Source organism: Gallus gallus, chromosome 9 (genome assembly GCF_016699485.2).
Source record: "Gallus gallus isolate bGalGal1 chromosome 9, bGalGal1.mat.broiler.GRCg7b, whole genome shotgun sequence".
Lineage (NCBI taxonomy): Eukaryota > Metazoa > Chordata > Aves > Galliformes > Phasianidae > Gallus > Gallus gallus.
Genome location: NC_052540.1, coordinates 12,210,610 through 12,236,685, shown reverse-complemented (window position 1 = coordinate 12,236,685; position 26,076 = coordinate 12,210,610). Strand labels below are relative to the sequence as shown.

Below are 26,076 nucleotides of genomic sequence, written 5' to 3'. Positions count from 1 at the left end.
CCTCAGGGAGGGAAAAATACAGACACTTAAAGCTTGCTCCTTGTGGTGCAGTTTTGATTTTCTGTTCATTTCAGTTTTGTTCTGTGATGCAGCATTCTGAAAATGGTTGATGACTTTATTCTAATAACATACTGTTACTAATGACATTCCCATTATCTGGATTTAATCAACATTGCAGAGTCCAAATAATAGACATGATGTACTTCTTTAACCTTGTCTGTTGAAAATCTGCTTATGATGAGGGGCAGTATCTTTTCATACTGTTAGAACATGGTGATTTATAATTGATGTGGAATCAAACTGATAGTTTTTTAAGCTACTGGTCTCTTGTTTCCCTTGTGAATCCTCCACGTGAACCTTCTGCATAGCAGCCGTGTTTGGTGATCCCTTCATTGCTTTAGCTTTCCTGATTGGGATTGGCATAGCAGAGCGTGATGCTTGCTTTGCTCTATGAACTTTAATATTGGAGATGGGGCTGGTGTTTGCAATAGGTTACCTCCCCAGCCAGGTGCAAGGAGGACCTTTATTAAAGAAGCTGTCCATCCCTTGGGATAATGCCCATTCCCTGTGCAGCAGTGAGCTGTCAGAGGTAGCAATGCCAACTGCCCTACTCCCTGCACCCGGCTCCTCCACTATCCAGGAAAGCCAATGGAACGTGCTCAGGCATTTGAGGCCTTTGTTCTTTTTTCCATCTTCCTTCTGCTTTCTCTGTGATGAGGAGTTGGTTATTCACTTAAAAGATTTAAGAAATCTAATTAGAAGCTGGTCTTTCGATTCTTGTTCACAGATACAGACATTTCTTTAATAAAAGCCTGAGCTCTGTGAAGCACCTGTTCTTGATGGTGAATGCCACTATCTGAATGGCCTGCACTCTGAAGCTCATAGCACTGAGCTCATTCTAACAGCAACGCACTCAGGCTATTCTGAGCAAGTAATGTGGTGCAATATGCTTCCGGCATTTGATACTGGAAAATTGTTTAGCTCTTTGGATATGCTGTGCTAATTTCTACCTCAGTTTTTTAGGACATGTTTTAGGAAAGGAAAAAATATATATATGGCAGAAAAGCCCATAACTCCCCTCCTCCATTTCACTCATACCGTTAGTGTACAAATTCTATATCTTAACATTAAATTTCAGAGCTTAGTAAACTGCTTCTGCCAGTTGTTTAAGCCCAAGCATTTCTTCCCTTTGGATCTCTCCTTTTCAGGATACGTATATCAACTTTTACTGTATGCCGTTATTCCAAGAATATTGCTCAGTAAGGAGAGCTCTTTGAAATATTACCAACATAAATGTAGCATGTATAAAATGCTGTATGTAATCAGAACTTACCTTTATCTGCATCACCATTTTTACTGTACTTTTTACAGCTCATGACCTGTGAAAGTTGATTTCTTACAGCAATATTTACCATGTTTTCTTTAATTTTGGTATATTTAACAACACTTATTTCTAGATATGGAGTTCACAAAACTAAGGGGCCAAAAAGGAAAGGCAGGGAAGGCTTCATGTGAAACCTGGAATTGTACCTGGAACCTATAGAAGATATTGCAACTAAAGTTTCAGGAGGTTTGATAGCAGTGTAGGTATTGAATGTTTTAGCTAGACATATCAGGATGAGTCTCAGCAGATGATGTGTTTTAAGAATATTAAGCTTCAGTGTGAATGCACAACTGGTATAGCTTCACTTCAAGTTTACAAGCGAAGCTGGGATTTGGTTATGGCAGCCACCATGAGGCATTAAGTTCTTTACTAGGAGGATTTGTTCAGCACATTGTTTGGATTGAGGTGGGTGATGTAGTACAGAAAAAAAGGAATTACAGGACTGACTGTAGAGAATTTTATATGACTACACAGAAGAACAGTTGTCATTAGATTCTTATTGAAGACTTTTCCCAGAGTTTAAAATGTACATGTGCTCTGCCTATAAACTGCTGCTGTTAATATTGTGATTAACACATGAAAAAGTAGCTTTAAATAGATTGCTTTGGTTGACTTTAACTATGAGAGCATTTTCTGAAGCATAAATGTGAGTTCTACTGTAGCGTTTCCTTATCCTTTATTTTTAGCTATATGGTATCGCACATCTGTAGCAGGATGAATTTACTTTTGGAAAATATTAATTCTGTCACTGGTCCAATTTTCCATAAGGTGGATTTATAGCAAAGATAAAAACAGTATGGATTCATGCTTTGAAGGAGACATTAACAGCAAGTTTGTTCTACTTACTAGTTTGAGAACTGGGCAATTTTTGACAAATTGACTGGGCTTAGGCCTTGGATTCATTCAGAAATGATGTGCAATCAAGACTATGAGATTTTCTTGATGTTGAAAAAGAAATACAATTTGAAGAGGACATTAAAATCAATAAATCTTAGGAATACCTAACATGAATCATGTAACATCATGTAGATTGTTAGTGTCCTGCTGGCTCCCTGCTGTAGCCGCTATCTTCCCTCTTGCAAATGACTAGTATGCAGGTGAAGAAAAGGGGCTGTGCTTTTTCCTTCCCAAACCCATACAGTGGTTGTCACGTTGGCACATGCAGTGCATTTGCTGGTTTCATCACTTGCAGCACAGCAGTGATGATGAGGACTGGTGACAGGCTGCCTTGTTGCCAGAGGGCCTGGGGTTCTGCTTTCTCACACCCGTTATTTCACAGTTGCTCTGTCTCACTCAGAGCTGATTTTACAGAATTTCTTCGTATTTCTGTTCCATTGTATCTCAAGGAAATTAACTTTTCCAGAATGGATCAGAAATCTGCTAAGTGAAGGAGAAGGGAACACTATGTCATGCTTTTGAAATATTGCTACTGCTGTCAGGGTCTGTCGGCATTGGCATTGGCATTCAAGCAAGGCAGGCACTGAAGCCCCTTTTAATCCAGTATCTTCAGCAGATAATGCGGGTGGACTCGTGGACGTCTGTGAAAGGGGCAGGACTCTAGGTTTGCCATATAACTTTGCAAATTTATTTCATGTTGTGATAGTTGTCCTCTCAGCTGAGGCTTGTATTGACAGACAGAGTGTTTTGGAAATCAAGTACAGGCCAGTCTGCCTTTCACCACCTGTCAGTTTACTAAACAGCTCAAGAAGGCTCCTTCAGTATAGCATTTCTGTGCTGCTACCAAAGCTGCTGTATGTGTTTCAGTTAATACAATCATTAAGTAAATGACTGTCTGACAGAACCACTGAGTCTAAAGTGAACGCCATCTTCTTCCTGTTCTTCTATTTTGGTCTATGTTATTGAGGGCACTCTCAATTATGATTGTAGACGTGCAGGATGATTTTTATAATTTGAAGAATGTAATGCAACCAAAATGTCTCAGATATATTTAGAAAACATGTCTTTGTCGTTTTAGAATGACCTGCGTCCACATTTTAGGGCTGATACGACAGCTTAATCTGCATTATCCTTCTAAGAGACTTCTAGTTTATAGCCATGTCAAAGTCTTGGTAAACCTTGTGTCCTCAAGCTTTCTAGGATTTATGGAAACACAAAGAGAGAGACTGTGGTGTTAATACAGTAAGATAAATAAAAATCTTTGTGCACGCTAGCTGTGCAGTCTCTTCTGAGAAATTTGCTTCCCTTTTCTAGAATGCCTACAGGGACCGGTGCTTTCCTATCTATTCTGTTTTAATCTAAAATAGGGAAGATTTAAGTTAGCTGTTAGGAAGAATTTCTTTACTCAGATGTGGTGAGGCCCTGGCACAGGTAGTTATCCTTCTGTGTTAATGATTGAATCATTTTTTCTTTCTGAGATTTTTTTCTGTTTCTCAGTAATGATCTTACCCCATGTGAACTACTCAACGTGCTGAGTGAACTCCCAGTCCCTGGTTGGGAATTACTTTATATTCCTCAATTCCTTCCCTATCTTTGTCTGAGGTTCATAGTATGATTTTATGATCACATTTACTATGGACTCTTGTTTCAAACATTATTTTGCCATCTCTTGAAACGAGTTTTCTTCTTTATTCTACTTTTAATGTTTTGAGACTTGCATGGTACTGTGTGTTGCCAGTGCTTACGCCTTACCCCTGAGTCACTGTTACTCGTTGATGTGGAATCCTCTGTGTCTGCTTCAAGTGATCGTGTCTTGCTACTAGTCTGTGTTCCTTCAGTACCTGCTTGGGCTCTGATACAAAATCCCAGCATGCTCCCTGGCTGTTTGGAAGACTCAAGGCTCCATGTATTAGGTTCAACATTTAATAAATAAAAAAATAAATAGAAGTTTGAAGGCCTCCATTTGTTGTAGGGCAAGGACTCCATTCTGTGTCTATTTTAATTTTTTAAATTAAAAATATCTGGACTTGTTTTCCAGTTTGGTGTTCCTCAGGGTGCCTGTGTGCTGCTTATTGCTATTCCACGTGACCTCAGCTGTTACTGAATTTCATCTCACTGCATGTAACCCCCTTCTCTAATATAGCAGGCTTGCTCTACAGCTTGTCTGTGTACATTTATTTGTCCTTTGTTTTGCTGTACATTAGGATGTAGTTGAGCTGACACATTCTCTAGACAGATAACAGACCGATATGACTCATTTTGTCTCCTGTAAGCTGATCTTGCCATTTTTGAATTTTCTGTGTTTGCTCAGTTAAATTGTTCCCAGTGCATATTCTAACCCCTTGCAACTGGCTCTTCAGTGAAATGGTTTACATAAACAATAATTTAAGAAACACAGACTACCTCTGCAGTATTTTTCATAGCATTCAGACCAAATAGTTTTAATTTTCCTTCGACACTGTTAAAAGAAAAAACAACAACAGTCAGTTTAAGAATACTGCTGTTCTTCTGGCACCTTTGGTTTTAAATCTCTGTTTGGAAGTTCATATTGTTGTTACTGGAGACTGGTACCTGTGAAGCTTTATCGATCTTTTGATGTGATTTCAGATATTTAACCACAGAGTTCTCAGTTTCTTCCTGCTATTTTGTGGGGTATTTACTTGAAACCACTCTGGGAATGTTAGGCCTGAGCCTTCCTGCCTCTCCACCTATATTCTCTTTATTAGCGCCACCTCACAGCGCATGTATTTATTTATTTACAGTTTTCACTGAAGTTAATTGTGCAACCCATGTTGAGTGCCTCCCAGGTAACGCTTTTGTAACAAAATAGAGAACAGGGTAAAGATTGCTATAAAGTTACTAAACAAATGTAGTTTTGTAGTTCTTCTAGTTAACTGTATCTTAAGACAAACATGTGAGAAGGGGTTTTCTTTTTCCTTTGGAGAAAGAGGAAGAGGGGACTGTAATGTTGTATAGTCTCTGATCTAAAATGTGAAAAGGGATCTTAATGAATTGGAAAAGTGTTCAGAAAAGGGATTATACCTGTAGATTGTGTTCAGGAGGACTTACTTTGAAATGAGAAACTTAAGAATCTCTACTTAGTTCACCCAAAGGAAAGTCAGGAGATTGCTTCATCACAGACTAAATATAAACATGAGGATAGATTTCTGTAATTAGTAAGCTTGTTTATTTAGTAGAAGGCGGCATCTGTGTTCCAAGTCTGAGAGCTGAAGCCACAGAAAGTCAAATAGAAAATCAAATTTTAAAGAAGGATCTTTATTATAACAAAGCATTTAAAAACTTAGTGGGACATTATATAATTGCCAGATCAGGGTCATAAAGGAATATTTCCTATGTTAAAAAGAAAAAAAAATTATGACAAATGATGTTGTACTTGAAAACATAAAAATGAATCACAAAATCTGTGGTGATTCAACATTTGATATAATGACTTTAATCTGCTGTTTGGAAGCTGTAAACTGCTAGAAAGCAGCTTATACTTCAAATTACTTACTGCCACTCTTAGTTTTTTTTGTTTCAACTCCTTCCATATTTGTTACTCTTTTTGAACGCTGTGAGCGAAAACCTCCATATAGCTTTTAAAAATTTCAGCACATGACCCATTACAGAGCAGCACTTCAAGTGATTTCATCCTAAATAAAGTGGCATGCAAACTGACAGTGAAATACTACCGCTCCCGCTGCTGATGGCGATAACGCTTTCCCAGGTAACTATTCCCAGGCGTGGGATGCTAAAGCAGATGCTTTTCTCCAAGCCAGAATTACAGCTGGGGCAGTCCCACGTTTGAGCTTGAAGCAGTTCCTATGATTCATTTCCTGTGTTCAAATAAATAAATAAATCAGGTGCCAATAGGAGAGAGTTTAAATTAATTTGGCAAGAAGCACAGATGATCAATATGTGATGACATTTACTCAGGATTTCGTAAGGAACTTATGTTTATTATGGGTGAAGGGCCCGTCATATTCTATGTGACCTTTTTGTTTTAACTGAGTATTCCTAGAAATAAAAAAATTCAGAAAGCAAATACGATGCCCTTTTTACAAGGTGCTGAGTTGTATTCTCTGAGGCTGCAGCTGTGCAGTTCTGATTTCTGTGGGAAATGATTATTAAAAAAGAATGAACAGATGGATAAACAGATAGATTGAAAAGAAGTCAGCTTCTCTTTATAAAGGAAAATGAGCATTCACAGATCTTCCATACTTCTTGGAAAACAGGGAACGTGTAGATAAAAGCATACATGGGATCATTTAGTCATTAGAAGGTCATTATAATTATAGAAGTATTTGAAAGTAATAGTTCCTGGATCAAAGGCAGTTAAAATTAGTGATGTTATGAGATAAGGGGGAAGAATATCTTGTAGGTTTTCAATTGCTTAAAACAGGTCCCTTCAGCTGGGACTGGAGTTCCATGAGGTCACATTCATGAATGATCTGGGGTAGGGTGTTTGTATGGCTGGCAGAGAAACAGAGGCATGGGTGAGTGATTAATACTTTTTTTTTTTAATAAAGTTAATCAGAGCCTCACGGCTGGCAGTGCAGCTTTCTGTCACCAGATGAAGCCCACCACATGGCAGTGCTGAGCTGCGGCCCTTGGCTCCATCCTGGGCAACTGCAGGGAGCATTTTGAGTGAGTTTTGCACTCAGTTCGGATACAAGTGGATAGACCTAGCTCCATTTTAATTTAGGTTGTCTGACTCTGTCTGGTTCCACTTAATGAATTGTACAGGCTGCTTTAATGTGGAATAGGACAGAATTCCAAATGACTGGCTCAGGTTTCCTGTGCTGCTTGAGAGGTTAAGCAGCTTGTGCACGAGCTGTCTATGGAAGGCCGTGATAGTATTTGTCCAGCATCACATCTGAAGTGAGCAAACCTGAGCCCTGGTGTCTCTGGGCAGTAATTAACCTGAAATCCAGATGAAATGCTGATGGATAATTATGGACCACAAATCAGCCTCTCTGCAGACCTTCTTTTTAAAATATATTATTTTTATTCAACGTTGTAAGATTAGAATTATACAGAAGTGTTTGTTTTCCATTGTAAGGCTGAAAAAGATTATGTTCTTTTCTAAATTATACAGAGAAGTGCTACAATGCTATGGAAATTGTTCAGCAAACAGCATTGTTATTTACTTTTTATTTACTTGCGGAGTTTGCACAAGTAATACTAAGTATTACAGCTGTTGTATGGTGTCTTAACTTGTTAAGGGCCATGAGTGTTTGACAGTATAGGTGCCTATTTTACTGAAAAGTTGCAGGGCTTCATGACTCATTCTAGAGGCTGTGTGTGTTGTATAACGGTACTTGTTTGAGATAGTATTATAACTGCATGTTGTCATGGAAGCAAGAGTGAGGCAGCTTCCAGTGTTTCCATGGTGTAAGAATGAATAAAATCAGATGTGGTACCTAGCTAGTAATTGCCTGGTAAGGATTTTAGCTGTAGCGCTGAGCAATGATAGGGCAAAGCATCTGCATAGTAATATAAAGCTGTCAGATCTGTAGTGAAAATACATAGTCATCTCTGGGAAGAATTCAGCATGTGTAAAGATAAAATGCTAATGCTGTTTGTTTGAAGTGTTTTGTAAATGAAGTAAGGAGTGGCTTCAGTATAAAGACACTTAATGTGTAAATAAAATAATTAATTTACTAAAATTTTTGGACACTTTCTGAAGTTATTAATGAATTTCAATTAATGGATTCTTGAATGTGCCTTTTCTAGTGATTTTCTTTTTGTTGTTCATTAATGTGAGTTAAATTACATTTTACTTCTGGTCAGCGTTTTAGGGCAAATTCTGCATAAAGAAATTTTTGTGCAGCTAATGGTTTCCTCACAAAGTAATACAACTATCAATAAAATAAATAATAACTTGCCCACGCCAAACTTAGATTCATTGATTTCCTTCAGACACTTAATCATTGTTCTAAGGCTGTACTTTCAGGGGCAATTAGGCACTTTAGAGTAAGAAACTTCAGGTTCCCTTGCTTAAAGAAAAAGATTGTGCTTTATATAGGATGTGGTTCGTATGTGTCATTTTAATATTTTATGAGTAATATTTCTTACAGAGTAATTGAATTTTAACAAAGAACCAAAACAAACAAATGAAAGCTCTGCAAAATTCTGAGAAGAATGTTGTGATAGTTTTTAAAGTTAATTGATCTATTCCTAGTATTGAGAGAAGTCGTTTCCTAGTATCAGAGCCCTAGATATGGGTAACCTTTTTCAATTTGAATGAATTATAAAGAACAAAATACGTGTGCTGCCTAAGAGGATTTAATGATTCTGTTGTAATTATTTAGGAAGAATTGGAAATGATGTTCTCCAAAATTTTGTAAGAACTGCCATATTCATTAAAGTGCATGAAGAGTAACCAGCCTTTATTTATTGTATTTAGATATAAAAGAGTTCTCAGAAATTAACACAATTACGTCTCAGTTTTGTACTACAGAATGCCCGTTCTATTTTGAATTCCAGAACCTGAAAATATTGATGTAGAATCAGAGAATGGCTTAGGTTGGAAGGGATCTCAAAGATACTCTAGTCCCAATCCCTGCCATGGGATGGTTGGCCCCCACCAGCTCAGGCTGCCCAGGGCCCATCCAACCTGGCCTTGAGCACCTCCAGAGTTGGGGCATCCACAGCTTCCCTGGGCAGCAGTGCCAGGGCTTCACAACCTCCAAGTAAATTTTGTCTCCCTCCTTTTTATGAGCTCCTTTTAAGGCTGCATCGAGGTCTCTCTGGAGCCTTCTCTTCTCCAGGCTGAACACCCCCAACGCCCTCAACCTTTCTTCATAGGAGAGGTGCTCCAGCCTTCTGAGCATCTCTGTAGCCCACTCCAGCATCCTTCCTGTACTGGTGGCCTCAGGCTTGGATGCAGTACTCCATGTGGGGCCTGATGAGGACAGAGCAGAGGGGGACAATCTCCTCCCTCGCCCTGCTGCTACTTGTCTGTTGATGCAGCCTGGGATATTGTTGGCCTTCTGGGCTGCACGCTCACACTGCTGACTTATGTCTGGCTTTCATCGACCAGAACCCCCCAGTCCTTCTCTGCAGGGCTTCTCTCAAAGAGTTCTTCTCCCAGTCCATATGTATATCTGGGATTGCCCTGACCCAAGTGCAACACCTTGCTCTTGGCCTTATTGAACCTTATTAAGTTCATGAGGGCCCACTTCATGAGCCTCTCCAGGTCCCTCTGGATGGCATCTCTTCTCTCTATTGTGTCAACTCTGCTTGGTGTCATCAACAAACTGGCTGAGGGTGCACTCAGTCCCACTCTCTAAGTCATTGGTAAAGATACTGAAAAGCACCAGTCTCAAGACATCTTAGAGTGTTGTTATTTTTCTGTAATGAAGCCTTAGAGTACGTTTTTCTTTTGCTCGGCTTCTTTCTAATGCTAAAACGCTGCCTGGGCTTATTTGTGGGCTCTTCAGAGTAATAATGAAAGCTACAGTTCTTAAGGGTGATGTTGTTTAAATGGCTGTGTGTTGAATAATAAATTAAATACATTAAATTCATTCTAATCTCACTTATGAACCTCAGTGAGGAGCCTGTAATTCTGTTTTGAACCTAAGTTCAAGGTTGCTTGGTGAATGTAAGTGATTAACCTGTGGCAGAGGGCTTGGTGCTGGATGTTAGCTGAGAATTTGAAAAACCAAAATCATACTTACCTTTACTAAAACCAGAATTAACTTTGCGTATAGATTAGGAATATGACTTACTTTCAGTCATTGAAGGAGTCCTTTGGAATGCTGACAGGACAAATTATTTTGAGCTAACTCCTTCTGAACACCAGACTTGGAGGGGGCTGGTACCCTCCTTTGGATGAGGCATTATTCCGGATGGAATTCGGTCGATAAGGTTCCATTTTCAGATCCTGACAGAGACGAGAGATGGGTTGTTGGTTGCTGAAACTGCAATTATTGCTCATATTTGTGTGCCTTTCTCAGCACCTGAAGGTTTTACCCATGAAGAAGCAGCTGGGCACCATGTGAGAGCTGCCAGTTGCTTTGGGGCTCCAGCCTCCCACTGACATGTGGCAGGTTTCCATTTATCTCATAGAACAGCTCTACTGCTACAGAGTAGAACTTGATCCCATGTGCTGCTGGACAGCCGTTCTGCTCTTATGCTATTGCTTATGGATTTAGCAGTTTATCTTCTCTGCCCTAAATTTTTTTACTGGGCCTCAGCAAGTAACAACAGCCCTGCTGTTACTGCCTTTGTTGCTTTACTTCTGATTGCAGTAATTATGGTACAAATTGGTCCTCGATGGATTGCTTTTGTAAGATTAAGATTGTAGAAGGGCATTGACGGTAAATAAATTGCTCATTTATCTTTAAATCAGTTGAGGTCATCTTCGCCATTTTTGATTCTCCTGATATTCCACTGTTGCTGTTTCCCCCATCAAATTTATTTGTGGGTTTTCTGTTTGTTTTTAACTTTAAAGTTTTAAGTTCATTTGAGTTAACTGTAAAGTGTTGTGGCACCTGAGTAGAAAAGTAGGTTAGAGAATCAATTTGTTGCCTTGTTTTTAAGCAAACAAAGAAAACAACTGCTACAGTTTAGTCATACCTACTGTGCTGGCTGGCTGTCTTCCACATAGAGCACTCACAGAGGTGCAGCTTTCACTGCAGTCATGCCCAGACCACAGGATGGTACTGATTTCAGGAGAAGCATGGTATGGATGGTGCAGCAGCATTCATGTCTGTGGTCTTCGGTGTTCTGGGCAGCGTACAGCTAACGTGGTTTGTAAATAAGGATAGATGGCATCTGTGCTGCCTTCTTTCCAACTTTAGACCCTACCAAGCAGCCTGTCTATCTCAGAAGATAGGTTTAGATGAATATTGACTTTTATAGCTTTGAGCAAGATTGATGTGAAGTTCTTGAGGCAGCAAACTTCACAAGTGAAATGTCCTGTGGCATTCAAGGATGTAGTTCACAGAAGGATATACAATTAAGCAATGTATCTCTGAAAATAAAATATTGCATTTATTTTCAGCCTGGTCAATGGATTTTGAATCAAAATTATTTCTTCCTACCTTTCTGCTTTTTAGGTTTTGTTCACTTTTGTAGATACTTTATTTCCTACTTGCATGAAGTTGTAAGGAATGTGGGCTGGTCTTTATCTGTCGAGTTCTATTAACAGGAGTTGCAGCGTGTGTGGTAACTGCTGAAAGGCAATGGGAGGAGTGAAGTACAGAATTATTTTTGGAGAATTCTCATAAGCATTGCAATTGCTTTTTGAACTAACAGAAGCTGGCCCTTGAAGGTTGCCTGGACTTGAAAAAGATCCTCACAGTAGATGCTGTCAATCAGACATTAGTTCTGCTTTCCCTGTCCACAGGTATTGTTGCCAGCTATGAGGTGGTTGTTATACAATGTGGAAAGAAGGTGACTCTTGAAGAAATACTGCTTGTAATGTGTTATTGGCATTTTAACAGCTTGCTGCAAAAAACTCCGTGTTGTACATTTTAAAGAAGAAGTTACAAAATGCCTGGTTGAAGTGATCCATGCAAATTGTTTCTGTAGTAATTTAAAAGAACGAGGATGATTCACCTCTGTGATAGCAACAGGTAGTTCAGTTTGCAGGTACGATTACAGCACAGCCCCATCCTGAACCCCCTCTAGTTATGTGAAATCACTTAGCACTTGGCAGAGGAGTGAAGCGGCTCACGCTAGCAATTAATGCAGTCTGCAGAGAACACTCACAGACTTTCTGCAGTCAGAGGAGGATCTTGTCAAATCTGTGCCGCTTTCGTTACATAACTGTTTTTCTTTCTTTGAATCATCCATATGTCCTTCTGCTCCCCCACAGATTTTTCTTTTGCTGGTACAACCTCAAGGCAGGCGTTGCCTTACATCACTTGTGTGAATGTAATTTGGCAGAATAATCTCTGACTCTCATATGTCTGATCTCTGTGAATAGCATTCCTCTTGCCTTTACTGCTTGCTCTTCTTCCTTGGTTTTGGTTTTGGGTTTTTTTTTTGTTGTTATTTTCATTTTGTTTACATCGAGATTGCTCTACGTAAGCCTCACTTTGTGTTTATTATAAATTTCTTTCTTCTTCTGCCCATCTTTCTGTCACCACGGTTCTGTTCCTGTACCCACAGAACACTAAACTTCATTGCTCTCTCTGTTTTTCTTTTTTTTAATCATCAATATCTCATTGTCATGGTTTTAGGAACCAAAGACACATGGACTTCCGGACACCTCTTTGTACTATTATCAACTATCTGCCATATCACTTTTATTCTTTTGCTACTGAAGTCAGTGTGTCTGAAGCACCGGAGGTGTGAATTCCCTCATGTCTCTTCCCTTTTGTCTGGAGGAGAGTGTTCCAAGTCATACAGCTCAGTTTCCAAGAACACAGTATCCAGCAACTCTTCACATTCTCAATTAGTGCATTTCAAAGCTGATTTTCACTTGAAGCAAGGAGGTACTTAGTCTGTGTTTTCTGCAAAGCTGATACCTCATATTTGCTCACTATGAATGTATGTGGGGAATTTTCTTCAAGGAGGAAAAATTAGTTGTGATGTGCTCATTTTGAACTGTTAGCCTCTGTGCACATTCACAATGTGCTTATCTTTCTCACTGCCTTTGCCCTTCAGTAATGAAATCTGGGGTCTCTCTACGACCCGTGTGCATCTGCATCTGCCTGTTAGTGTTAGCAGGACACTCTCATCCCTCTCCCTGCTGTTGCAGAGGCAGAAGACACACCTGCAGTGCACAAACCCACATGTGTGAGGCTTTGTATGACCAACATGTTCCCAGCTTTCTGTCACTGGCCAGAAACCTTTCTGTCTCCGTATTTTTAAGTATCACATTAATGATCTGATATGCAGCTCTTGATTACATCCATTCTGGGTAGAAGATGAGACGTGGCAGCTCTTCGTGATTAGAGGAGCATCTGTCAGTTCTTATTTCTCTCTTAATATCCATGCTATAAATAACTGTAAATTTTTGTACGTAAGTCTTTATTTCTAGTTTTTTTTAATCTCTGTGCAATAATTATGCTGACTCATATTGCAGTAGCCAGGTTTACTGTAGAACAGTGTACGATGAAAGGGAAAATATTGTTTTAATGCTTTGAACTGATAAAATCTCTCTGCTTCATCATAGCACAGCTGACCTAATCCAGCTTTGTTTTCTGTGGGCTAACGTCCTTCATTCTCACCATGCCCAGTGCCAGATAGATATTCAGACTCACAGCGTATTCCTACACCAGACCCACAGGGCAGAAGGCAGATAGCACGGGCCATGCTGCTGTGGAGCTGTGTGGGTGGGAAGTGGCCCTATTTACATGACAATTTTCATGTGGTCTTTGGGAACTTAACTTTTAAACCCTATCTCTTTTTAGAAGGAATGATTTACGGTGGGCTGGTAAAGTTAAACATACATCAGTACGACTGTATCAAGACAGCTCCTCTGCGCGTGCTTTTTGTTTTCCTGGAGGTGAGGGTTTTGTTTTGAAAACAAGGGTTAAAATGCAAGAGATAATGCATCTGTGATATTAAAAACTGAATAAACAATGAAATTAATAAAGAACCTTTTTAAAAATAATTGTTACGATTTTTAAACTATTCTTTTAAACAGTGAGTAACTTAAGATTGTGGTTATACAATGCTGATGTATTCATGGCAATATGAGCCTTTAACAGATGAACACAAAGTAATTCAGCCCCTGTAAAGTTTGCAAAAGAGAAATAAACACTTTACAATATATTCTAGCAGCAAATATCAGAGATATCGTAAAAATGCAACAAAGTTTAGGGATGGTAGGATTTCATGTAGGAGAAAAAATAACTATAACCTTTCATAGCTGCTTTTTAATAGTCAGATGAGTTTTGCCATCTATTCAATAATTTGTGCACTGCATTGATTATTTATGCCTAGCAAATTGACTGTTGTGTGGTGGTTCAATGGTGCCCTTTAAATAGCGTGAGAGAGTACACTACATGCAGTCCTAGCTAAAACAGCATTCACTGCTGGGTTTTTTTCCTACGACCGTAATCTAGAAAACAATAATACTTTAAACGTTTTCAGGAGGTAATATTTTGGTTTATTTTCCCTCCATTTTCTCCCAGAAAGGACTGTTGTGTTGCTAGTTTCATGACTGCGTACTGTCATGACTACAAACGCTATGGTGCTGCAGATGACTGTGACATGGGAATGCTCAAGCTAGCTGATTTAACCAGGAACCCCAGAATGGAAATACATCAGAATCGCCATGTGCAGCCAAAGCAGCCTTTCCAGCATCAGCAGCAGGCACTGGGCTTTCATACGTCTTTTAGTTCGTCCACACTGCCAGCCTCTTCCAAACACAGAGGAAAATTTACTAACCTGCGTGATAGTGTAAAAAAGAGTCCTACAAAAAGCACAGCAAAAGTTAAAGCTGCTAGTGGCTGGGTGTCTGATGGCTCGTGCTCTAACTGTTACGTAGCAAAGGTACGTATTGCATTAGGCACTTAGAGATGTGCAGTTTTGGAAGATGTTGTGCTCTTGTAAAATGAGATGAGGTGTATATGATGCAGACTGTGGATAATATGTCGTACTTCTTTCTGTAGTTTAACCCTGCTGTTGCCTTTTTTTTTTTCCCATGTGTTTTATGGTTAGCAATCAGAGTAGTAATTAATGAAGTCCACTTGGCAAAGGGGTATTTCTTGTCACTGTTTTCCATTAAGATTATTGCACTGCATGCAGCGTTCTTTTCAGATAGTAACTTAATGAAAGGGAGGAAGGTGTGGTTTGCTTTAGTTTTGTTCTCCAAAACGTTATCTTCTGGCACTTGAGAAGTAGCGGTGTTGTGGAATTTGATCTGGTGATCTGCTTCCAGGTGCGTTCGGGGCTTTGATTCATTTCAGGTTAGTTGGCGTTTCCTCATAGAAGGTGTTACTGTGTATGTTGGTTAGGGATGAGCAAATGGGAGTGTTGTTTCTTTTCACAAGGTCTGGACTTCAGTATTAGATCTGGAGATGTTTACTGCCATAATTTTAATTAGCTGTCAAAATGCATTATTAAATTAGTTTTTCTTAAATGTGCAACTTGTAAAGTTGGTCATTTTTTATTTATGCAATTAGGATGTCTATCACATTATCGTGCTACCCAACAAAATTTCTTGTGACTCTTGTAACAAAATAACTTTTTAATGCAGATTTTCATGCATTTATTTCTGCTGTCAGATTCACTTAGTGTGTTAGTGTTCAAGTCGTGTGCTCATATATATAATATATATGATATAGTTTGTCATAAATGTGCTACTGTTCGTTTTACACATTTTTAATTAGCACATTACTGTTTTTATAGTGTACATAGGTTTCTGTCTGTTTAAAGCAGAATTATTCAATGTTGTAGTTAGAGATGTATTAATTTTGAGTTATTTTGGGGGTAAGCTTTTGTCTTTGAGAATAATTTAGTGTATTAATTTAGCAAATTCCTGAACATTGTAGGAACATTATTATATATATGTTTTCTCTGAAATTCCTAGGAAGGAGAGCACTGAGAGTGATGCCTTGGGCTGTTGGAGCCTGTTCAGCTTCTCTCACAGATACCATTAGCACATAATCATTTTCAGGCTGATTATGTGTCATAGTGAAGTGAAATTAGCATTCTTCTTCTCTTATTAAGACTTTCTAGGTTCAAAACCATGTAATTTCTTGCATTGTCTGTTACTACTAAATAATCCAAAGTGATCAGGTGATGTTTTTTGCATGCAGCGTTAAGGAGCAGGGCTTGTTCTTCTGTTGGCACTGCACTTCGCCACCCATAGTTCACTTTAAGTGATTTGGTCTTTCTTGGGCTTTCTCCAAGCGAATGTAGAAAAATATATACAACTGTAGAAAAAATAGATACTGAAGGTTACTTGGGTTCCCCTCTTTTTTGGATGATGCTGTCTCTTCCTTTCCTTACAGCATCTCTCTTTCCCCATGCATGTTCTTCATACATACAGCTTGCAGGCCTCACATGTGCAGAAGTTCTGCTGCTTCACCTTCGGGTGCATTGAAGGGTGTTGTTGCTGAGAAAGGGAAGGAAGGGAAGTGCAAAGTGTCTGCATGCCCACTCTGGAAGAGGCTGTATGCTGAGCTGAGCACTAGCCCTACTCTTGGAAGGAGGAGAAGTAGGCAGAGGTGTGGTGACATGTGCAGCACATGCAGACCTGAGGCTGTGTGCCACTAATACTTTGGAACATGAATGTCTTATGATCTTGGTACCTACCACGTGTGCAGACTGGATGTATGGTGTCAGCATGTAAGTCATCGTCAGTGTTGCAGCCCACTTTGCTAATTGAAGCATGCCAGATGCTGCTTTTTTGTCTGCAGACGTCTGCTCTGCTAATTGCCCTTGTAGGGCTCTGTTGCTCCTGTTCTAGTTTGTGCTCTGATCACAGCGGTGGTGCAGCGAGCATCTTGGATATGGCATGCTATTGTCTTGTAAAAGGTTGCAACAACTTTCTTGTCCCTCCTGCAGATGCTTTACCTTTATGCATTTCAGAAAGTGTTCCCTTTTGGGTGATTTTGGTGGGTGTTTTATTACTAGCTTCTTACTTTTCTGAGTGTCTGGCATCCTCCATAGTATTGCAGTCCTCGAAGTTTCATTTCATGTAGCACTGTGGTCTGTATCAAAAGCCAGGGTAGTGGAATTGTGTGCAAAGAGGGGGTTCTAAAATATGTAGTTAAATTAGCCTATCTGAAGTATAAAACGGCACTAAAGAAACTCTTTGTGAGTCCTATAATTGAATAATTAAAAGCTTTACTTAAATGGTTCAGATAATTTTCCACTTGTGTGAATTTTAAGTCAAGCAGTAAAATTCAAGTAATTCAGCATAAGTGTGTTTCAAGGCTGGGCTTCCTCTCTTCTCCCCTTTCCTGTCTGCCTTGTGGTAGTCACAGTGCCTGCATCAGTTCCTGTATTCCATAAAACTGCTCACATTTAAGTGAAAACAGTCTTATCTTAACCTGGGCTTGCACATCACACAACAGTGGAGGAGACTCGATGGGAATGCTGTCAGGCAGTTGCGCTGAACAGGGTGGGCTGCTAAGACAAAGTGGATACCAAATCAGCAGCATCAAGGAGAAAACTGTGACCATGCTAACAGGTCACAAGACTGGAGCCTTAAAGCACAAAGGGTTATGAACAACACCAGTTTTAAAAGATTAATAATAACAATTAGAATTGGAACTGTTTGGGAGGGTTCTTGATGTGATTGGAAATGAGAAGCCTGGAGAGACAGGGCATTAGGGACTGAGAAAGAAGGAAGCACAGAAGTAGAGCTGCCATCAGTACAATGATAGATGCGTGGATTGGCATGCAAAGAAAACTTCTACTGTGTCTGTTACTTTGCTGAGCCAAAGAGCAGGTGGTTGTGTGGTCAACGACTGAGAATAATGTGGGTTTGTTTTTCACCTTCTCTTGTTCCAGGAGCTGTAACTGTGAAGGAGGACGTTTCTAACCTGTTCATGGTTAACTTTTTGGCCCTAGTGTTGTATTTTAATATCTGACTGTTTGGTTAATGGGAGTTTTGTTCTGCTCACATTGGTGAAGCTGCTTGTTTTGGAGCAAGACAGATTTGAAGAGGAGGTTTATTTTTGTGTATGTGGGCTAAGTAACTGCTGAAGCCTTTTAATTTCATCTGTCCTCTAAAGGTTGCACCATTGATCTCATGGTAACTGCAGGTTTGTTCCATGGAGCATGTCCCACATCTTTTTGGGAAATGTGTTTTTCTAGACCAGATTAGATTCTGGTACCCCTCTCCTCCCTTACTTAAGCACACAAAAGATTTTACTGCAGTCCTCATAAGTATGGTTAAATGACAGTAATAATCTCACAAGGCATCAAAGATACCTAGTTCTATCATCTTTCAATAGCTGCAACATTTTTCACCAGCTGTTAATTTTAGATAGAGCTGGAAAAAAAAACCAATCATCGAAATACCACGGCTGTTTTTTATAAGGGTTACTTCTCTTGGGTGGTGTTTGGTTTCTTTCACCTTTGCTGTTGCTCTTTAAATTAGTTATGCTATTGAAGTGTGTTGCTTTGTGTTTTTTAAAAATGTGAACTTTTAAAATGCTTAGTACTTATATGTTTGGGGGATTTATTTACTTTCAGCCTGCAGTAATTTCATTTTGTCATTATACTTCAGCATATTTTCACGGGAATGTCTTGGAACAACCGAGTTGCAAAGAACTTTGATCTACTGTTCAGCTTGGGGTTCTGATGGTGGTTGCCATCAGTTTATGTTGTTGACAGCTTGTTGACAACCTGAATGTTAGCACCTCAGAATGATTTGAATCAATGTTTTGCCCGGAATGCTATTTGTAGTCTTGTTCCCTTGTAGATTATGTGTCAGTAGCTTTCCTGTTTGTATTAAAATGCCCCAACCCAAAATCCTACTCAGCCAAAGATGTTGTGCTGTATATTTGTATGGTAAACCTTTATAAAGGTCCTGGAAATGATGAAATGAATCAGTCTTAGGATCTTCCACCTGTTCGAGGGAAAGATTTTCTTAAACCTGAGCTTGGTTTGGAAAGCCCAAAATACTTTTGATTTTTCCCATTTATCAAAAAGGAATTTTGTTCTGTGCTATCAACTTCAGTCGTTGCATCCTCCCCCCCCCCCCTTTTTTTTTTTGCACATTTGAGGTGTTTGTGTTGTGAAACCAGCCCATAAAAAGAATCATTCTGACCATTAATGTGAGCAGGTTTTCTTTTGTACCCATAAAACCGTAGTACCCTACACTGCCAGGTGAGTAGCTTGGTATGAACAAGTGATGTGGATGTGCCTCACTTCGATGGGCCCTTTGGCATGAACATGTTGGTTTTTGTCTGCTTTCAACTGTAGTTATAGTCTCCAAATAATTTTGTTTGTTCAGATTCTTTTTAGATGTATTAAATTTAAGTCTCGCTTGTCTGAAAATGTTTTCCTAGCTTTCCTTGTTTATGACATGTTATTGGTGATTTTTAGCCCACAGAAGCTGTTCCTTCCTCTTCTCCCATTGTCCCCGTGATCCCTGTCCCACCAGTCCCTGCTGAGACCACTGTCATCCCATCCACCATACCACAGGTTTTTATTCTTTTTTGTTGTTTTTGATAAATTTGTTTTGCTCTTATTTATATGATTTATTTCATTCCTTTGTTTAAATTAATGTTTTGGTACTCTGGCTCAGGTTTTAGATGAACTGTGAAATAGTTAAATTAGTAATGCAGTACTGTTTCATCCTGGTTTTTGTTTAATAGCAGATTTTAGTCCATTTAAAAATGTATGTATTTCATGTAGAGGAATATTGATAATTTTGTGAAATAACAAAAATAACACCCTGAAAGAATGGGAAGAAAATAAAGAATTGGGTATTTTGTGTTCAGGTAGAAGAATTCTAGAGCCAGTCAGTCACCTTAACTGATGTGTTAGCTGAATTATCATTTCATCTCATACACTCAATAAATATCTTCCATCAATTTTTTTTTTCTCCTATTCTCTTCTGTTCTATTTCTGTTGTCAGTATGAATATGATTGGGGCACACTAAGATATAAAAAGTGTTTTTTGTTGCATTTTTAAACTCTATTCCTAATTATTTAATCCACAGACTGAGCTTCACTTCTTGGGTGTCATCCTTTAGGTCACCCAATGCCAACACAAAAACAAACCACAAAATGCATATCGCCACCAAAGTTGCCAGAATATAAGAGTAATCTGTGAACCGTGATGTATCAAAAGGTTTTAGTCTGTTCTTAACGTCCAGTTTCTAGTGGATAGGTGTTTACTTGAATCTGTCACCCATACTTTTCTTACCAGGCAGACCAGAAATGTGATTAGCGTCAAATCTATTTCCTTCTTTTGGAGGAATTCTATCCATGTCACATACAAGACAGACAGACCAGGGCACCCAGCGGACCTCTGCTGTCAGATTTGATGAGTAAAGATAGTTGAGTCTCCAGTAACATTTACTTTCAGGGTACTGTCAGTAAGCTAAATTGGATTTAAAATCATCGTAATAATAAGCACCAACATACGTACTTATGTGTATGTATATACTTGGAGAATATAAACATACAGTTTTCTTTGACACTACTTAACTGCCATTGCTTTGACAGTCTTCATATCTGCTGACTGGTGCTGGCTTAGAGGTAGGACAGTGAGAATTGAGCGAACAGTGCCTCTGTCTGCTGGGTGTGTGTAGGTGCCCGCAGGAGTTAGCTATAGAATCCTGCATCATACATAACTCTAAGCAACTAGAAAATATCATGGGAAGTTATCAGCTTTGTATTTGGCAGATGCATTTTTGTGAAACAGATACATTTCTCTACTTTGTTAGTCACTTCACCCCTTAGGCAAGCCCAAGTCTGCTTGTAAACAAACTTGTCAAATGGCTTTTAAATATTTGAACAAGCCCTGGCACAGTAGTTCAGAACTGTTGGGTAATTTGGAGAAGTCTTACATAACAGACCAAAATACCAGGTCTTCCTTCCAAAAGCATTTGCTATTTTGAGTTAGATGCTGCCCTGTGTATTTGCAGTGTCCACCCCTGCCTTTGGAAACGGCTGGCACAAATCTTTTCTCCTTCCTGCTTAGAAATCATGGTAAATGGTTCCTTCTGACAGAGAACGTGGATAAGGAGTGCTAGGACCAGTCACTTAATGGAGGATATGTTGTATAATTTGATTGGTTAGTCTCTGAAACCTTTCACTGGCACTCCTGTTGGATTACTTTCCTATTAGACAATTGTAAAATTAAAATACATTCTGAAATTGAGTGCAATCTAAAAAAATGTTATTAAACCTTCAAAAATACTCCTGGTTTTGTTTTTTTAATTATAAATAGAAAACTGATTGATGTTGCTCTACTACAAAATAAACGTTACGTATGCTGATCTCTCATAGGTCCAGTGGAGATTAGATTCCTAATTACACACTGAATACACTGAATAGTCAGGTTCTTTAATACAATAGATTGTTTTGATGAGCTTTGTATTGTGACATTGGTAACTAATACTTGATTTAGGTACTGAATAAGGTCTGTCTGTGTGTATACTGAAAGAACTGCTATGTGAGAAGGGTATTTGATGGCAACTGGACAGACTCATAAGTATCATCCATTTTGTTTCCTTTTTTACAGTCAGGTCTATTAGCTAGTGTAGAAACCTTTTGATTTTAGTACTTATTAAACACTACAGGCCAAGCTTCTGACACATCAGCCTAATGGCAGACTGATAACTCCTGCCTGGTAATGGTAGTTTATTTTCACCTCAGTCCCAATCAGTGTTTTGTGGCTTTTGGGGGTGGAATTGAATTTCTCAGAAGTACGTTGTTGTAATGGTAATGAGGCTTCTGTAATTGACATGTTTTCTAAGTCTTTGAGTGTGTTTAATACTAGCTTTTATTACAGATAGTTAAACTGAGACACATATGCTTAGATATGTAGATACATGTATGTACGCGCAGAAAGATGAAAAAAAGATTAAGAATATCTTAAAGATGAGAAATATACATATAAAATATCTTTATTCAGCTTTAATGGAGTTGAGACGAACTTTGTGTTGTATCACTGAAGTTGTGCATCCCATATTGGACTTAATACTTCAACATTATTTGGGGTCAAGAATATATTTCCACACATCTGTGTATTTTTTTGTTGTTCTTAGATCAGGCCCGATGCCAACATTTCCAGTACCACTGCATGTAGATCCTGGTAGCTCCTGTCAGTGGGAAGGGCCTCTAGTTATACCAGAAAGAATGCAGGCTCCTGTCATTTCTCTATTTCTGCTTGCCATAAGAATGAGGCCTAAAAAAGTGTTTATGTCCTACTCCGACTTTCACATATTAAAAAGAAAAAGAAAAAAAAAACCTGCAACTGATTTTAAGGGAGATAATCAGTGCAAAAATAAATAATCTATTTCAGACTGTTTCAGGTAAATTCCTCCAATCTGTATGGATTTTCTTTCAGCTGAAACTGCATTTTTGTTGGAACGTTCTCAATAACATTAGTGACTAAAAATGTTTCTTCATTCTACCAGTTCCCAGCCAGCAAGATTGCTATGTAATTTCCTATTTCTATGGCAGTAATCTCCAACCTTCTTATAGCCTATGAACTGATAACAAATTTCTAATGGAAGTACCTGCTGCTTTGCCATGGGTGAATGTCTGCTGATATGCATTTGCTTTCACATCTGTTTTGTGGATCTGCCATAAGTTTCCTTTTGTAAGTTTGCATTTTGCAGCTTACAGTTCTGTTTTGAAACAAACAACACAAATATAATACAAAAACTTCCTGGTAGAAAGAAGACGTAATCAAAGCCAACATTTGTATTCAGAATGCTGGCTTGTAAAGCAGTTCTGAATATTGCATCACAAATAACCGACATTGCGTCAAATTATGGTATGCTTACTTTTTTTTTATCCTCTTGAAAAACAACATGAGAGACAGAATTTGTTTACAAAATAACTAAGCTCAGAGTCAGTCTTTGGCAGGCAAGCACTTTCTTCAGGCAAGTGTTTCAGAAGAGTCCATTTTAGAGGCTCTTAAGCTGAGGTTACCTTTTAACAGTCCTCTGAGAAACCCAGCAGAACAAATATCGTGTAATTACTGTTCATATTTTCTCCTATGTTGTATAATATATATTTTTTTAATTTTTCTTTTAAAGGCAAACCCACCTCCAGTTCTGGTGAATACAGATTCTTTGGACACTCCAACATACGTAAGCATATGCTTCCTTTCAATTACAACTTTATATAATGCTAGTAGTTTAGATCTGTTGTCATTGATCAGCAATGTTTATTTCACCTTACAGTACATGGATTTGTTATCTCCCCTCATGGTTAGTTGAAATCCTTAAAAAGCTCTTTTACAAAAAACAAACAACAACAACAAGAAAAACACCCAGAAAAAAAAAATCTGTAGACTGTACAGGGAAGGTTCTGGGTGAGTACTGCTGTGTGACAGTGCAACACAGTGCAGAATGCAATTGATTGGATGCTGAACCCATGAAATCTCAGAGAACAATATATTTCTTCAGCTGCCCAGGTAGATGCTTTAATATTTAATGTGCCATTTCCATTGCACTTCTCATAAAATGCTACTCAATGCAGTGGCTAAACTTAAGCTTACAGTGCTCTAAGTGTTCACAGAAATTGTTGGATCTGTGCAAAACATTAAGGTAAATAGTATAATTAGGTGGAGGCCCAAATCTGTGTTTGGCAGTGCATGGTCTGTGGTAAGAACAATACACAATGGAACTGTACCTTTCTCCTCCAGTTCCATGTGCCCTGCTTACTTGTTTTTTCTAAACAGTGTTAATATCTGCACTAGCTTATATTTTGTTTTTCTTTCTAGGTATTAGCAAGTAAAGCACAAATTTATGCTTGCTAGGTAAAGCAAAAAGAAGTAAAAAAAAAAAAACAAACAAACAAAAAAACAAAACAACCAACAAAAAACCAAACAACCAAGTAAAGAACCTTGCTCTTGTCAGATGCATTCATAATTAAAGTTGTTAAAAAGGAGCTGCAATAGATGAAGGCAGGCAAAAGTGTGTATTAGTTGAAGCAGAAGACAAAAGATTAGTACAGTGACATAATTGGCTCATGAATGGGTCCTTAGTATGAATTACATTGCCTGAATAACAGATGACAGCAGCAGCCTTCAGTGTGTGGCTCTTTTAGTGATGTGGCACAGATGGTTTACGAAAGAATACTGAAAGTGAGGTGTCTGCACACACAAACTACATTGGGAAGATAAGTGATTAATAAAAATGTTCTCACATTTCAGAAGAGCTGGGCAGAGCAGTAGGTAATAGCAAAAGAAAATAGGACTAACAGAGTTTATAATTTTGAGTGTCAATTTGTTATCTAAACTACCAGTGTTCAAACCCATAGCTGGCTATAGTCTAACCAACTATGTAGGTATAGGAGGTGAAGAACCTGGACATATGTCTAGGTTACCACATAGCTACATGGTACATAACATAAAATCTTATCTGTGGGGTAGCTGTATCATGAATCTGTGAAACATTAACTGTGACAGATTTTCTACTAGTAGGAACAAAACCCACCTGAATCTAGAAAGTCATCAATGAAAAAGTGTTCAAAAACACAGCTCTTGTTATCTGAATTATAGAGCTGCTGAGAATCATAGAATACCTTGGGTTGGAACAGACCTGAAGGATCACCAAGTTCCAACCCCCTGGTGCATGCAGGTTGCCAACCTCTGGATCAACCAGCTCAGCTCAGGCTGCCCAGCACCCCATCCAGCCTGGCCTTGAGCACTGGAGCAGCCGCAGCCTCCACAACCTCTCCAGGCAGCCTTTGCCAGAACCTCACCACCATCTCAGTGAAAGACTTCCCCCTGACATCTAATCGAAATCTTCCCTCCTTCAGGTTAAAGCCATTCCCCTTGTCCTGTCACTATCTGCTGAAGTACTAATTGGTCTTCACGTTCAAAGAAAATTTAGTCTTCCACTGTGGTATAATTACAGCATTTGCATTGTATACTGTAATGTTTTCTTTCATATAGGGAAAGACCCTGCAAATATTGCTTGCCTCAGCAGATCCAAGGTCATTTCAAAACTTCCAAAAAGTAGAATAGGACTGTGATTTTTATCACTTCATGTACCCTTGCTGTTCCTGTGCTAATGCTTAGTTCACTAGATAAAATTGATTTGACAAGTATATTGACTTGGGATCTGAGCTAGAGTAAAAGATTAAAAAAATGATGGAGATTCTTCTTTACTCCTGTTATCTAGAATATATTCTAAATTTGAGTTGGAGTTTTGTACGTAGAAATAGTTTGCTTAGAGATCTATTAGGTTTTTGTTGATGAATAGGGAGCTGATTAATCATCCTAGTTTATTAAAAAAAAAAAAAGTCAGGTGCTGATCAGTCATTGTGAACCATTTCCCAGGTGCTGTAATACTAGACAACTGGTTCAGTTAGCACATGGCATTTTTGTAGATAATAGTTCAAGGACTAAGCTAACATAACAACGTCTTGATCACAGTGGCTTCTTTGGTGTTGTTGCAGTAATGGATCTGGCTTCATGTATTCCGAAGGGCAAGACCTTTTCCTTTTTAATGGAAAAATATCATGTGTTAAAAACAGAGTATCTTTTCCATTGAACAAACTATTAGGACATATCATTTTTGAGGTACTGTGCAAAGGGAAAGATAATGATCTGTTAGGTCTGGAATGGATATGGGTTGTATTGCAGTAAAGGGAGATGTAATTAGAGGTTAAAAAAAAACTGCAGTGAGGCGTAAATGAGCCTGATATTAGACAGCCTGTGAAATCATGGAGTCTTCAGCTCTGGGAGCTGAAATAAATGAAATTAAATATGTTTTACAAATATGAGGACCGCTGTAGATGTGATCTTAATTTTGTTCAGGGTGAAGTAGGAAATACAGAGTAAGAATGGAGAAGATTCTTTGTAAAACAAGTACAGAAATGTTATTTCTTATCTTGCTTAGTGTTGCTTCCTAAAGTGCTAAGCCATTAAAAATGGTTAAGAATTTTGGCATTTAATTGTTGGTTTTTTTTTTAATTGAGATATTTGTCACTTGTTCTTTGTGTCCTATTTCTGTAGGCAGCAAAGAATGGGGATATCGTTTCTAAAATGTGGGTAACAAGGCTTCTCTTTTCCTCATGGCTTACTATGGCTTACTTCTAGCAGTTTTTCTCATCTAGCTTCATAAAATATTATTTTAAACTCTTCTGGTTTCGGTCCTGTTGTGATTTGTTGGACTTCAGTATATACGTAACATGATAAATATTGGCATCAATGATTGTTGAATGTTGCTTTAGAAGGG

General features: G+C 38.6%; 1 protein-coding gene across 19 annotated transcripts in view; it reads left to right on the top strand.

Moving 5' to 3' along the window:
• The window catches only part of DLG1 (discs large MAGUK scaffold protein 1), a 131,849-nt gene that overhangs the window by 59,781 nt on the left and 45,992 nt on the right, over nucleotides 1–26,076 (top strand). For 10 of the 19 annotated variants that reach the window (XM_015291608.4, XM_015291606.4, XM_003641763.6 and 7 more), the window contains 2 exons: nucleotides 19,250–19,348; nucleotides 22,924–22,977. In XM_015291608.4, the coding sequence (XP_015147094.1) occupies nucleotides 19,250–19,348; nucleotides 22,924–22,977 (153 nt within the window). The remainder of the gene's footprint in view (nucleotides 1–19,249; nucleotides 19,349–22,923; nucleotides 22,978–26,076) is intronic. The other 9 variants (XM_040705646.2, XM_040705647.2, XM_025153616.3 and 6 more) reach the window with 1 other exon arrangement.